The 15,262-nt window shown below is 33.7% G+C and overlaps 1 protein-coding gene across 1 annotated transcript in view; it reads left to right on the forward strand.

Moving 5' to 3' along the window:
• The first annotated feature begins 1,271 nt into the window (after positions 1-1,271).
• Positions 1,272-15,262, forward strand: part of KPNA5 (karyopherin alpha 5 (importin alpha 6)) — a 42,170-nt gene continuing 28,179 nt past the window's right edge. The window contains exons 1-6 of the mRNA XM_008567748.1: positions 1,272-1,398; positions 4,096-4,229; positions 6,123-6,224; positions 6,343-6,442; positions 9,495-9,589; positions 13,507-13,638. Coding sequence (XP_008565970.1) covers positions 1,395-1,398; positions 4,096-4,229; positions 6,123-6,224; positions 6,343-6,442; positions 9,495-9,589; positions 13,507-13,638 — 567 coding nt within the window. The 5' untranslated portion in view covers positions 1,272-1,394. The remainder of the gene's footprint in view (positions 1,399-4,095; positions 4,230-6,122; positions 6,225-6,342; positions 6,443-9,494; positions 9,590-13,506; positions 13,639-15,262) is intronic.

Raw genomic sequence — 15,262 nt, forward strand, 5'->3', positions numbered from 1 at the left:
GTGTGTGTGTGTTTGTGTGTGTATTGGGAGTCTGTTGTGGTTGAAAGAGTGATAAGTATTCATTTTGTAAAAAAGGTTAATAGATAATGTCTAAGATTTTTTAAAATTAAGAAATAGCATATGACTAAGAAATATAGATGAAATACCAATAAGAAATAGCTAAACAAGTTGAAAATGGTAGCTCCTGGGTAGTGGCAATTGGAGAAAGTCGGGGAGGGAAGTGTTAATTTTCTTGACACACTTTGTAATATCACTGGACTTTTAAAACTTTTTACTTTTATTATTTGATTAAAATAAATAAAAATTTAATTTTAAGTTGCTGCACTCTGCCTTTTGGGTAGGGAATAGATTATAAAGGAGTTGAGGTGAGTACAGATTGCTCAGTTAGGACATGACTGCAGTTTATGAAAGAGATAATGGAATGTTCGAGAAGGTGTCAGTAACGATAAACTAGGAATAGATAAGGGCTATTTTGGAGGTAGAATCAAAAGACAGAAGAGATTGTTAAGGGAAAAATAAAGAATGATTCCTAAGTTATTTAGCTGGAGCGTTTGACAACACGGTGATATCATTTCAGGAATCATGTGTTATCTTGTATATTCTGTGCCTGGCATTGCATCTGTTTTTAATAGTGTATTGAACTCCACGGTGGATTACAGGGCTGCGTGTGTGTGCGTGTATGTGTTATAATAATTTAGAATACTTTATCTGGAGTTTTTCATTTCATGTATCAGCGACTACATTTTTTATCACAAATCCACAGATGTTATAGAATCCAAAGTTACAAATAAATGCCAAATTAAAAGGCTTGAAACAAACGAGCAGAGCATATAGGAAGAAGTTAATGAATCTGAAGAAGGCGAGAGTTTCTTTGTAAACTCCACGAGTCTGGGATTTTTACCGGTTTCTTTCACCTTTGCACTCCCAATATCTAAAACGGTACCCAGCCCAGATTAGACCCTAATCACTATTAGGTTGTAGGATGAATGCATAGATGAACGAGTGAATGAGAGCTCGACTCTGGGCACGAGGAGAACCAGGGACAATAGCGCACACGTTTGCCACAGCGTGCGCGCGGCTAAAATCCAGGCACTGGCTCCTCCTGCTGAGCACAGGGGTAAGCACTTCTCTCCGCCGCTCTGCGGGTCGGTGCGGCCCCGGCCCCGGCCCCGCCTCCTCCTCCTCCTCCGCCGCCGCCGCCGCCGCCGCCGCGTGCAAGGGCTTCTGGGAGCCGAGTTCGGGGTCTCGGGGAAGGGGCGCAGGTGGCCGCCATCTTGGGCTGCGAGCCGGCTCGGTAGGCTCCACTCTAGGGGCGGAGTGGCTGCTCCTCTGTTACTCGCAGTAGACGTCTCCGCCGGGGACTGGGAAGTCAGAGCACGGAGGGTACCACATTAATGGGTAAGTGAGAGTGACACAGGCCAGGTTGGAGGATCCTCGGTCCGGTCCCTTTGAACGCTTCTAGTTACTGGGGCCGCTTTTTATTTATCCCCTTCCTCACGAAGGGTTCAGGACCTGGCCTTGCCAGGGTGGTTTCTCAGGTTTTCCTGAGGGCGACGTTGGTCGCGGGGGCGTGGCAGCCGCACCTTTCCCTTGCAGACGCGATGGCGCGGTGAGTCCAGATTCCGCTCAGCCAGGCAGGCTGGTCCTCGGAAGGAGCTTTGGGCAGCCGATCTCATCTTCTCGCCGCTCTGCCTCACCGTTTCTTGGCGGTTCTTCTCGGTACATGGTCTTGGTAAACGTTGCCACTCACTCCTGGTACGCAGTGGCTGTCTGTATCCTGCAGCTTATGGAAATTCCACAGTGCCCAGAGAAGAGGCAGATTCTGTCCCCGGGGCCTGCTTGCAGTACCCTATATTGCCACCGCCGCTGATGCAGGTGCCTCCAAGTGCTCAGTCCCGACGGTTGCATAGTTTGTCTGCTCCGTTCCAAGATGCAGACTTAATAGTGTTTCATCGATAATGCATGAGAGGTGAATAGATTTGAAAGCTGTGAAACAGCGTAGTGATACGTCAAAAGAATATGACACTGGCATTTACTCATGAACTTTTTGGCACATTAAATAAAAGAAAAGACTTCTAACTTAATCTCCGAATTACAACTTTCAATAATGACTCATTTTGTAGGAAAGTGACTTTTTTGTTAAGCTATGCAGAACAGCTCTGTCCTTCAGATCCTGGTAGGTTATAGGGACTCCAGTTGGCACCTTCCCCCTTTTTTACAGTGTTGTAATGTTACTAATGAGGCACCCAAACCCATGGCAGTGACGGCTTGACTGGCATGAGAAATTCCGATAATAGATATTAGAAAAAGAAAACCCTAAGTTCAGATTCAAGTTCTTTTCCCAACTTCAACACAGTTTTTCTGAGAGCTGGGTAAAAAATATACTTAATGAATGAAAAAAAAAAAATTCGTCTGTTTGGCAGCTTTAAAGTATGTGAATACAATTCTTAAATTTAAAATAATTTGTATGAGACTCCAGCCTTCGAAGTAGAGTCTTTGAATTTATTTTCCAGTGATTGGATGAGGCATCTTCGGAGATTATTTTCTTTAGCCTTAACATATCCTTTAAAGCAACTGCAGTGAGGATGCAGGTGTTAAATAAGAAGCAGGAAGTTAGTATTAAAGAAAAAAAAGGAACAAATGATATATGAGTTGTTGGGGCTACATTTTATTTGGTTAACAAGTTTATATTGAAAAGTGGTTGCCTAGATTAATGGTCTCAGAAGTAGTGTCTGCGGTGTGTTTTGTGTGTATGGTGGGAGAGTGGGACACAAGGTGATCTAATCAGATGTGGGAAGAAATTATTAGAACTTGTATTTGTTTACCTTTAAAAACTATTCTTTTTAATTTTTTTTTTTTTGTTTTGTGAACTTTTTAATTGGATAGTACATTAAGGTAGTAATACATATATAGAAATAAATATATTGAGAATGGATGCACAAATACGTTTTACATGCATGATCAAAAAAGTTTAGAGGCCACTGGCCTAGAAAATGCTGCATATATAGGTGATAAATATTTTAAGAGGTTTATTTTCGTGAAATTTCATTTTGATAAGATATTTTATACTTACTGAGTATAATACAACAATTAATATTGAGTAATGAACTCTGATCTTTATTTTTTCTTCCAAGAGCCTAAGCTGTTAGTAATACGATAGATTTTTTATATATATATAAAATAAAGAATAATGCTAAACATGATTATTATTAACAAGATTGAGCAGTTTCTAATGATTACTATTTGTAGGTGCACACAGTACTGTGAAAATCCATTAAATATTTTAAAGAGGGATTTTGGTCAATTATAAATGCATTTTGATTGCCAGAATATAACGTGTTTAGTTCAAAGGCACGAAGTACTTTTTAAATCATTTCCAAGTCCTCAGCCCATGCCATTCTATCTTTAGCTCTACCACTAGTGAGATTTGTCTCACTATCTTTACCAGTGACCTGATTACCAAATCCAATGCCTGGTATGGTACTTGGCTTATTGCAGCCCCTTATTTGTTTGATGAATCAATGAATGGATAAATTGGCCAGTTTTTAGTGCTACTACGACTTAAATATTCCTCTATTTCTTGAACTCCCTTCTCTTATAGGACTTATTTTCTTTTGATTCTCCTACTTCTCTGACTTATTTCTTTTTGGTTTCCCTACTCTTGCATTTTCCACTAAAATGTGAATATCCTCAAGGTTTCTCCTTTGGTCATCTTTCTTTTATAGCTCTACATGATATTGGATGATCAGTCAGGACTGAGTTCTGACTCATATTTTTAACCATCTATAGATCAAAGCCTCTCATATGTGCCCTAAGTACTATAAATTTAACATGTTTAAAACCAAAATCAGTGAAATAAGGGTAATGATTTTGTGTTTAGATCAAAATCTGTTAATTTGTTTAATATGTTATTCCTAAGATATTTGGTCATTTTGCTCCAATCTTAACATGGGAATGAGGGAATGTATTCTTTGTATGTAACTTACAGAATAGGTCTTGTTGCTCTATTTAATCAGTGACCTTTAATTTAATTGCCCTAGAGTAAGCATCTTGTGTTGTTTTGAGAATCATCAGTGTCTGTTCTCTTCTCTTAAGATGCCATGGCTAGTCCAGGGAAAGATAACTATAGAATGAAAAGTTATAAGAATAAAGCCCTAAATCCTCAAGAGATGCGTAGACGAAGAGAAGAGGAAGGAATACAGCTTCGAAAACAAAAAAGGGAAGAACAGGTAGGTGTTTTTAAATATTTAATTTTTTTAACAAAAATTATATTATGTTGCGTTTTTAGAAGTTTAATTATTATTGCTAATTTTTAGATAATTTAAAATGGAAAAGTATTTAGGAAGTTGACAAATAGCTGAAATAGCTAAATCTATTCTTTAGTTTATTAGACTTCAGGAATAATATTTGTAAATTTATGAATCAGATTCCTGTATGGTTTTTAGTAATGGAGAGGAATAGCATTTCTGTTTCGTTGATAAACATTTTCCATCAGTTATACTTTTACCCCATTGCTAAGAAATTTTTACTCTTGAGTCTATTTAGATTACTTCCATTTGTCAATGTAAAATTTTCCCTCTAAAGAAAATTAATTATACTTGTTTGCTTTTTTGTGGTTTTCATAGCTCTTGCCCCTAAGTTAATTATAGTCATCTTCCCATTCTATTCATACTGTTTTCCTGTAGTCTCATTAGCCAGATTTATTAGCCTTCCCTGTTTATACTTTACATATGTGATATAAAGAATAGAAAATCATTTAAGAGAGTGCATCTCAACAACATTTTCATTCTAAGATATATTTAAATTTAGAAATATTTATATATAGTAGGGTGTGGTACTTACATATACAAATGAAAAGTGATGTGTGAAAAGGGCTAGCAATGAAGAAAGTAGAAAAAGCCCAGCTTTAGAAATATAATTATGATTTGTCATCTCCCTATCAATAGTATCTAGCAAAGTCTTCAATATATTATAGTAGATACTAAAAAAAAATTTCATTGACTGAATGATTAGAAAGAGAAGTGTGTATACATTGAAGAAGAGCAGTATTTATTTAGCTATCTAAAGGACTATACGGTAGTCCCCCTTTGTCCAAGGATTCCTTTTCCATGATTTCAGTACCCACATCAACTGTGGTCTGAAAATATTAAATGGAAAATTTCCTAAGTAAACAATTCATAAATTTTAAATCGCTTGCAGTTCTGACTAGTATGATAAAATCTCACACCTTCCATTCCATCTTGCCCCATCCCTCCTGGAATGTGAATCATCCCTTTTTCTAGTTTCTCTCCTTTGAGATGGAAAAGGCATTAAATTTGTGGGTGGAAGACATGAACAGAAACATGTTTGCTACTATCTGTTGTTTCAGGCATCCACTGGGGGTCTTAGAACGTATCCTTTGTGGATAAGGGGAGGACTACTGAAACAAAATTTTTTTTCCCTCAATTTTTGTTTAGGAAGTGTACCTATAAATTTCCCTTAGTGACCTCAACATGTCTCTTTGTCTCTTTCCTCCTTCCACCACCTTTGTTTGACGGCTGGCCGGTAAGGGGATCCAAACCCTTGATCTTGGTGTTATAACACTGTGCTCTAACCAACTGAGCTAACCAGCCAGCCCTTTTCCTTCATTTTTATCCACTCCTGAGTTAATAAGCATTGGGTCGTCTTTCCTGAGAATTTGTTCTCTATTCCTTGTTAATAGGATATACAACTCTGTTAATATACCATATGTTATCTCTCCTACGTAACAGATTTGCTTTTTATTAAGATTTTCTTGGAAAAATTCTTAGGCACCTCATAATTCAGTGTGGGTATGTATGCTTTTTCAAGTGTTATGAAATGTAAATGCGTACTCTACTTATGGGCTCACCATTGGTAAAAGACCTGAGATTGAAAATGACCCGAAGTAGGTCTGCAAGCAAAAGCTAACCTAGCCCAGAAAGTTACTTCTCATAAATACTTTAGGTCTTTCTGGTGTAATGATTGGGAAATACTAAAATATTCATAATTTTAAATTATAAATTATTAGTTTGTTTTCTTCACTTAAATGAAAAATGGAATTGTATGGCAATTGAATGTTTTATGGAAAGCTTAATGTATAAAGTGATTTCTTTTTATTATAGTTGTTCAAACGCAGAAACGTCTCTTTGCCCAGAAATGATGAATCTATGCTGGAAAGTCCTATCCAGGATCCGGATATCAGTTCCACTGTACCCATTCCAGAGGTATATTTTACAAAAGTATTTTGAATTCTATCTCAGCAAAATTTCAGAGATAGTGTATACAGCAAATATTCATGCAGAATATTTAAATGTTAATCATATTTTCTTTTGTGTGTTTTAGGAAGAAGTTATTACTACAGATATGGTTCAGATGATTTTTTCTAATAATGCTGATCAACAGCTAACAGCAACACAGAAATTTAGAAAACTGCTTTCTAAAGGCAAGAATTATTTCAGTATGCTTATTTGATATTACAGGATTTTGTAGTAAAGTTATATTTTATTAGATATTTTTTATTTTAAAACACCTTTCTTTGCCAGACGTAGTAGATTTTAGTTTCTGTTTAAAATAACATCTATTTTTAAATTATATGAGTATTATCGAAGTAACACATGTTGATTATAGAAAAATTGCAAAATGTAAAAGAATTTAATGAAGCAAATATAAAAATCCTTTTAGTCCTGCTGCCAAGAAACAAAGTTAGAGACACATATTTTTAAATTCTTGTAGAAATATTTTTCAGACATGATTTTTAAATGGCAACATAACATTATAGGACATAAATATAAAATCAATCAGGTATATAATATTTTCCCAATATTTGATTATCATAAATGATGCTACAAAAATCATTGTACAATCTAAAACTTCCTTGAAATACATTCATAAAAGTAAAATAGTGGGTCAAAGGGAATAACCAGTATTAATTTACACTCCCATCTTCAGTTTGTACAACTATTCATTTCACTGTATTTTTACTAAAACTCACAATTATCTTTAAAACAGAAATAATGCTTATGCAATTATAGCTCATTGTATGGTAATTTTTTAGAAATTAGGTTGAATATTTTACCTTATTCATCAACTTTTTATATTTTATAATTGCCTGTTTATGTTATTTGTCCAATTTTATATTGAGTTTATAAGAATTCATTATTAAATAAAAATTTAAACCTTTGTCTTGTGGAATTTATAGAATTAATGATTCTAATTATGTGGAATCCCATATATAAACTGATAAGATTTTTGAAAATGCCCTTGGCTCTGCTGCCTTATCTTCCTAAGAGAGACAGAATTTAGTAACATGAGGAATGAAAGAACTCTTGTGGTCAAGACAGCATAGATTACAAAGTTTTTACCTTTCCTTTCCTATTGTAGTATGTGTTCATAAATACATTTATCTTTTGTTTTCCATTCCTCATCTCCCAAGCTAAAGTAACTTGTACAATCAAGAACAGCCTTCTCTCTCTTTCTCACATACTTCACAGTTTTTATTTTGTAATTGGGATTATTTTGGGGGGTCAAATTAATATTTTTAAATTGTTTTTTACATTATCAAATTCTCTTTCAAGATTTCTTTTTGACATATACATTATATCATAATCATTAATAGAATTTTTTAAGATTTAATTATGTTTAAGAGTTTTAGATTTTGTCACCAGTATTTTTATACCACAACTTCTCCATTATTGAATTCTTTATTTTCATTCATCTTTTATTAAGGCATTAATAAAAGAGTATTGCTTGAAGAATATGTATATATATCATTTATATCTATATTTACCTACATATGTAGATATAACTGACTGCCTCAGCACTCACTTCTCCCCAGCTTCTAACCACAAAAACCCTTTTTTCTTCCTTTTCTCATCCTCATCTCCTTCTCCCTTCAAAAAGAACAAGACAAAATTTTTGTTCCCTAAATTAAAAAAAAGAGGATGGTAAATTTAGAATTTTCTTTTGGAAAAAAGAGAAAAAATCAAGAATGTGAAAGTGGTAACTACAACCCTAGGATTTTGTTTTGATTTTTTTTAAAGGTGGAAGGTAAAAGATTACAGACATGTAGTTTTTCCTGTTGATGTTTTATGACTATAACGATAGTTTAGGATCTAGAATTAACATTTTGAAGAATCTGAAATTTTCATTTAGAGCTCCAAAACAAAACTTTATGGGCATAGCTTTATTAACTTTGCAGAAATCTTCTAATTTTTGACCAAGTTAGAAGAATAGCACATTTGTGTAAAAATGAAGAAAAGAAAGAAGTACATTTTGAAGTAAATCTTTTTTCACAATTGAGGATATGGTTTCTAGGATTTGAATTGACTTAAAACTTAGTGGGAAGGTTTTTCTTTTTCAAAAAAGGAGGATTTGTACAGATGTTTTATGATTACCATTCACTTATTCATCCTGCTGATTGTAACAATGTGTTAATATTTATATGAGTTATTTATGATCGATAATATAGTCAAATAGAGGAAGTAAAAAGAAAAGAAAGAGTCAGAAGTGGAAAAGAGAATTCTTTGTGACTAGATGGATGTATAACTCAGTAAAAGGTTTGGGTGTTGGGCAGAAGGCAAGGGGAAGGAACACACATAGTGATATAATGAGTTTAGTTTTGATTATGCTACATTTTGAAGCAGGTGCAAAAATAAAAATGCATCTAATAGGCACTTAGAAATATGGTCTGGAATAGAGAAGAATTCAGTTAAAGAAGTTAGATTTGTGAGTTATCACAAATGATAATGATAAGTGATAATTCAATTCACATAATAGGTAAATTTTCTAGGAAGCAAATAAACAACAGGAATAAGACTAACCCAAAGGCACACCAACAGAGAAGTCACTGAAGAACCACAGAGGGTACTTTTTGCTGAAGCCAAGATAGAAAAAAAAAGTTCTTTGTATGTAGATGGCCAGTAACTAAAATATCTTTGAATTTTACATAAACTTCCTAGAGATTTTATGATTCTCAGAAGCCCTCTGCATTTCATGAAAACTTTTCAAGAATTTTAGATAGTCCAATAGCATTTCTGTAAATAATAAATAATACCCGACAAAATAGAATTTCACCTGGATAAGACACATTAGGCAAGTCATGGTTGATAGTGAAGGAGTTATCCTTGGAAATTGAGGGTAGTGCTATAATTAGTGGAAACTTTATTTCTCAGATGGTGTTTTGAGTATCGCACCAAAGTAGTTCCATGTTGCAAAGGTAACCTCTTAAATAACCTTTGACTTAAGAAATTTAAATATTTACGTACAAAGTATTTTTAAAATTTCTTACTATTGCTGTAATGAGAAAGTAGAATTGGCTTTGCAAAAAACATTGCAATTATGAAGATGTTTGTCTTCACTTACATCCAGCTAAGGATTTTAAACTTAGATCAGTAAAACCTACGAAACAGTTATTTTGTGTGCACTGTCAATTGGCATAGGGACCAGATCATTGTCTTTTTGTGTCTGTAATAACTTGATTCTTTTTTAATTTTTAGAACCTAATCCACCGATAGACCAAGTTATACAGAAACCAGGAGTCGTACAGAGATTTGTGAAATTTCTTGAAAGAAATGAAAATTGTACTTTACAAGTGAGTCTAGTTTCCTTCTTAATGCCTTTCTAGAAATGACATGATTAAAGTTTCTAATGAAAGCAATTTCTGCAATGCTAACTCTATCATAAGCATTTAATAAATACTTGGCAATTAAAGGAAAAGGTAGTGCCACCTGTTTCGCCTTGGGCACATGCTTGTTGCAGTGCTAGTTTCTTTTAGAAATTGTTATTTTATTAAACAATTTTAGAAAAAGTATATAAAATCATTATTATGTTAAAAAAAATTCTGTAGCTGTAAGTCTTTAATAACTTTTTATTTTAGAAAACCTCAAACTAAATTGTTCATTTAATGGTTAAATTTATTTTAGTTTTTAGCTAACCAGGGTTGTAACTTTTTCCTCTTAAAACATTTTTAGCTAATTGATTAGTTCTTTTTTTGAAAGAAGAATAAATTAGTGTAATATACTAAAATTGTGACCAAAGTTAGGTTTGTCCTCAATAGCATTGCTTCTCAACGATGTTATAGTTACAGTTTTAAGATGTCTTCCAAATAATTTGCTACTAATGGTTTCTTGTTTTGGAGCCAATTTTGTTTGAATTGCTTCTTTTCTAAATCCATCACATGTAAGTATATTTGAGTTACTTCCGTTATAAAATCCATCACATATAAGTATATCTGAATTCTAATTGAATTGATATGAGTAAATTCTCAGAGGCTCTGCTGCTTAAAGAAGTCCTCGTCCTGGCTCTGCTAATAATGACCTCTTGATGTTAAACAAACACCTAAATCTCTCAACTTCTAATTTTCATTTTCCTAAATGATGAGGTAAGGGCTGTATGTTCTCTAGGGAAACAAAAGTACTTTTTATGATTCTAAGTTCCCTAAATATACTATTGCTGTATTAAGTTGTGTCTCTTATTTATTTTTAAACTTCTTGCTTTATTTAGAACACCAAGCTCTCTAATACTAAACATTAGGAGTTTTATGAATTGCAGGTTGAGCATCTCTAATTTAGAAATCCAAAATTCGAAATCTCAAACTTTTTGAGCACTGACATTATGCCGCAAGTGGAAAATTTCACACCTGACTTCATGTGACCAGTTGCAGTCGAAATGCAAGTGCACAACACAGTTTATTCAGTATCCCCAAGGAAAAAAAGACCTGTCCAGCTCACTTCAGCTGCTATGTATCTTTTCTGTGCATGCCCAGATTCCCCCACACAAGCATACCCACAAAGGGTAATAAAATAGTGCATGTTCAGGCTGGATGTGCAGACATCATTTTCTCATATGATGTCCCTTATGGGGTCAGAATGTGCATGCATTACTCACTGTGCTTTTTTTGCTTATTCTCTGCTCTGTGGTGTAAAGATATTGTTGAAAATATCAAACTCTTGTAGATAACCCTTTGTGTAACAACAATAAGAAAAAGAAGAAGCATTTATATTTATTTATAGCACAGAAAGTCAAGCCGTTGGAGAAACTGGACAGTGGGGTAATGTGAAATGTCTTACAGAAGAGTATGGTGTTGGAATAACCACCATATATGACCTGAGGAAACAGAAGGGTAAACTCTTGGGGTTCTGTGCTCAGACAATGAACAGAAGTTAATGAAAAATAGAAAATACTACATAAAGCCAAAAATGAAGATACTGATTATGTATTTATTGAAAGAGTAGATCCATCATTGTCACAGCGAACACTTAATGTTATACATTAAATGCCACTTAATGGTATGCTGATATTGAAACAAAAACCTATCCTGATGAACTAAAAATTGAAGGGAACTATGAATATTCAACAGTCTGGTGGCAGAAATTTAAGAAGAGACACAGCATTAAATTTGTAGTATTCTGATCATGAAGCAGTGGAGAAATTCATTGATGATTTTGCCAATGTTATCACTGAGGAAAATCTGATGACAGAATATGTTTAACGCTGATAAAATATCACTGTTTTTCATTATTGCCCCAGAAAGACACTAACTGCAGCTGATGAGACAGCCACTACCGGAATTAAGGACACCAAGGACAGAATAACTGCTGGGATGTGCTAATGCAGCAGGCATGCATAAGTGTAAACTTGCTGTGATAGGCAAAAGTTTGCATCATCACTGTTTTCAAGGAGTGAATTCTTTACTGGTCCATTATTATACTAATAAAAAGGGATGGATGACCAGGGACATTTTTTCTGATGGGTTTCACAAACATTTTGTACCAGTGACTTGTGCTCACTGCAGGGAAGCTGGACTGGATGATGACTGCAAGGTTTTGTTATTTCTTGACAACTGTTTTCTGCTCATTCTCCAGACGCAATTCTCATCAAAAATAATGTTTATACCACGTACTTTTTTCTCCAGTGTGACTTCATTAATTCAGCCATACAACCAGGATAAACTTAGATCAATGAAGAGAGAATATAAAAAACAGTTTCTTGAATAGCATGCTAGCAGCAGTGAACAGAGGCATGGGTTTATGGAAGTTTTTCAAAAGAAGTTTAGTATGAAGGATACCATATATGCTGTTGTCAATGCTTAGAACACAGTTACTAAAGACAGTTTGCAAGCCTGGACAACCTCTGGCCTGTAGTTATGTTTAGTGATGATGCTGAACAAGGTGGTGACTTTAAAGGATTCTGTATGTCAAGTGAGAAAAAAAAGATGTTTCACCTCCGTACATATGCAAAAAATATACCTTCAGAGTCCTCCAGTAAGCTGAAAGAAATGGATATCAAAGAAGTTTTTAACACTGATAATGATGCTCCATTTGTTCATTCATTGAGTGATAGTGAAATAGCAGAAATGGTTCTGAATCAAGGTGATCGTGATAATAGTGACAATGAAGATGATTTGTTAACACTGAAAAAAGGTGCCTATAGATGACATGGTGAAAATGTATGATGCGCTTTTTGAAGGACTAGAGCTTCATGCTTTCATAACAGAACAAGAAATCATGTCAGTTTACAACATCAAACATACTTCTAAGATAGAAGCTATTGTTAATGAGGCAGATGACTCTGGAGAAAACATTTAAAAAAGCCATCCAGCAAAATGCCTCCTTACCCTAAGAGGACCGACTTCCTGGTTCAACTGTTCCTCATGTTTCCTTTCACCTAAAAAAAAAAAAAAAGTACAGTGGACAGTAACCTTTTAATCAAAACATAGCATTGTAGGTGGAAACTGAAAGCCTGCCTTTTTTCTTGTTGTTTCTGTTTAACAGCTGATACATGTATTGTGGTGATGCTTCTGTGCTGCTTAGTTACCCTGAACACATTACTTTTTCACTGTATTAATGGTATATCATATTTTTTACCATTATGTACTTATCTGTGAATAAGTGTAAGAAAATGATTGCTTATCAGTAACATATAAATTCAGAGTCGGGAATGATGGTTATGCCAACTAACCACAGATTATAACCACATCTGTGGCTGGTGGTATAGTGACCCCTTTGCTTTCTGATGATTCAATGGACACAAACTTTGTTTCATGCACAAAATTATTAAAACATTATATACATTTACCTTCAGGCTATGTGTATAATGTATATAAGAAATGTAAATGAATTTTGTGTTAAGACTTGGGTCCCATCCCTAAGCTATCTCATTACGTATGTGCAAATATTCCAAATCTGAAAAAATCTGAAATCCAAAAATATTTCTGGTCCTAGCATTTTGGATAAAGGAGACTCAACCTGTATAAATTTAAATGTGTTTATATATTGTTGATTCTGTAAATTTTCATTATATTCTTTCCCAGGTCTTGTTTTTCAAATTGAAGAATACTTTTTTTTAAATAGGATTTTTATCCATGAAATCTGACTTCATGATGCATCTTATTAATCATGTCAGTCTTTCTCTCAGACTTGTTCAGCTGTTTTTACTTTCTCTCTTCCCTTTTTCTCCTTTCTGACCTTTCTTTGGTGCTTTCGTTTATTTTACTTTTTTTCTTCTTAGTTTGAAGCTGCATGGGCATTAACTAATATAGCATCTGGAACTTTTCTGCATACCAAGGTAGTGATTGAAACTGGAGCTGTTCCAATTTTTATCAAACTTCTTAATTCAGAGCATGAAGATGTTCAAGAACAGGTAGGTTTCTATACTAGATTTTAATTTTTTTGTGAAAGTACCATTTGTGATTATGATTTGTAATTTATTTTTGTGCCTAATTGTCTGTACATTGCATTTGTTAAAATATAGTAGTTTTTTTTCAATGTAAAATTAGGAGGGAGGAAGAATGAACTATCTCAGGCATAGTCCTGGGTTCTCTATAAGTGTGATCTCAGCTAGCATAGGAATTACTATTCCTGTTTGTGAATGAGCATACTGAGACCCAGAAAAGTTAGTAACTTACCCTAAGTCACAGTGAATGGTTGAACCAGGTTCTAAACTTTAGTCCTACTCCTTATTCTCCACATGTTAAGTGGATTATTTTGTTGTTCCTTTTTAAAATATCACATTACTTTGAATAGAACAATTTTTTAATAAACTGCATGAATAAATTTTCAAAGTTTTGTTGTGAGAAGGAAAATTAATCACATGTAATTGTACCATCCAAAGAAAATCAAGTATTTTGTTATTTTTGTTTTGCATCATTTTAATGCACATTGATCTATTGATCTCTCTACCATACCATTCATCATGTAATTTTATATCACTTCTTTTTTCCATTTAACACTAATATTGGGCGCCTTTTCTTATGAAATTAATTATTCTCCCAAGAAAATTTTACAGACTACACATTATCCACTCGGGTTTGTACCATAATTTGTCATCTGTTCCTCAATTGTTTTACATTTGAGTTATTTCTAGCTTATTAGGGTTGTTAATAATATTGTGATGAACATCATTGTATATCAGTCTTTATATGCCTTTGATTATTTTATTAGGGAAAATGACTACCTTGCCAAAAGATACAAAATTTTTAAGGCTTTTACTATATATTTCCAAGTTGGCCAAAAAAGTTATACCAATTAATATCTGCACCAACAGAATATTGTACTTCATAGGATGGAAAATGTCTTTATTTTAAATGTTTTTCTTTAAAAAAATAAAAAATAAACTTAGGTCTAAAATATATATTAAAAATGTTAACTCATGTTTTAAACGTTAAAATAACATTTTCCCAATTGAAAAGTGACATGTCTACTTTTGTACTGGCCTGAAAAATCTGAAGTGAGAATATAATAAAATGACAATTTTTATTTGCATTATTTCTCTTCTAAGTGAAATTTAATAAGTGAATAATTTGATCTTTTACTAGCATTTATTTTAAAAATTATAATGAACCCTGTCTAATCTTAAACTTATTTTCAGGGATCAATCCACGCTAATTCTCATATTAGCCATTACCTCAGTTTTCTGTGCTTCGTTTCTCCTTCTCTTATTTTACAGTGAGTGGATTCTTGGCATAGAAGCAAACCTCTAGTATAAGTAATTGGAAAATTTGCTAAATATATATATTTTGTCTCTCCATGTAGATTCAGAGTAGACAAGCTATGTTTTTTGTTGAACAGTATAGGCATTTTACTAGTAAAGGAAAACTTGTTAAATGCCCTATTTTTCAATTGATTTAAAAAATTATTAAATTACATTTGTAAAGTTTTCTTTTCTCACTGCCCCACTTTTGTTTTTCATATGTTGTTGAAAACTATTGCTTTGTTTGTTCTGTACTAAGATCTCTCATCCTTAAGAGAGCATCTTACTTAAGATA

This window comes from Galeopterus variegatus, unplaced genomic scaffold (assembly GCF_000696425.1).
Source record: "Galeopterus variegatus unplaced genomic scaffold, G_variegatus-3.0.2 Scaffold342, whole genome shotgun sequence".
NCBI lineage: Eukaryota > Metazoa > Chordata > Mammalia > Dermoptera > Cynocephalidae > Galeopterus > Galeopterus variegatus.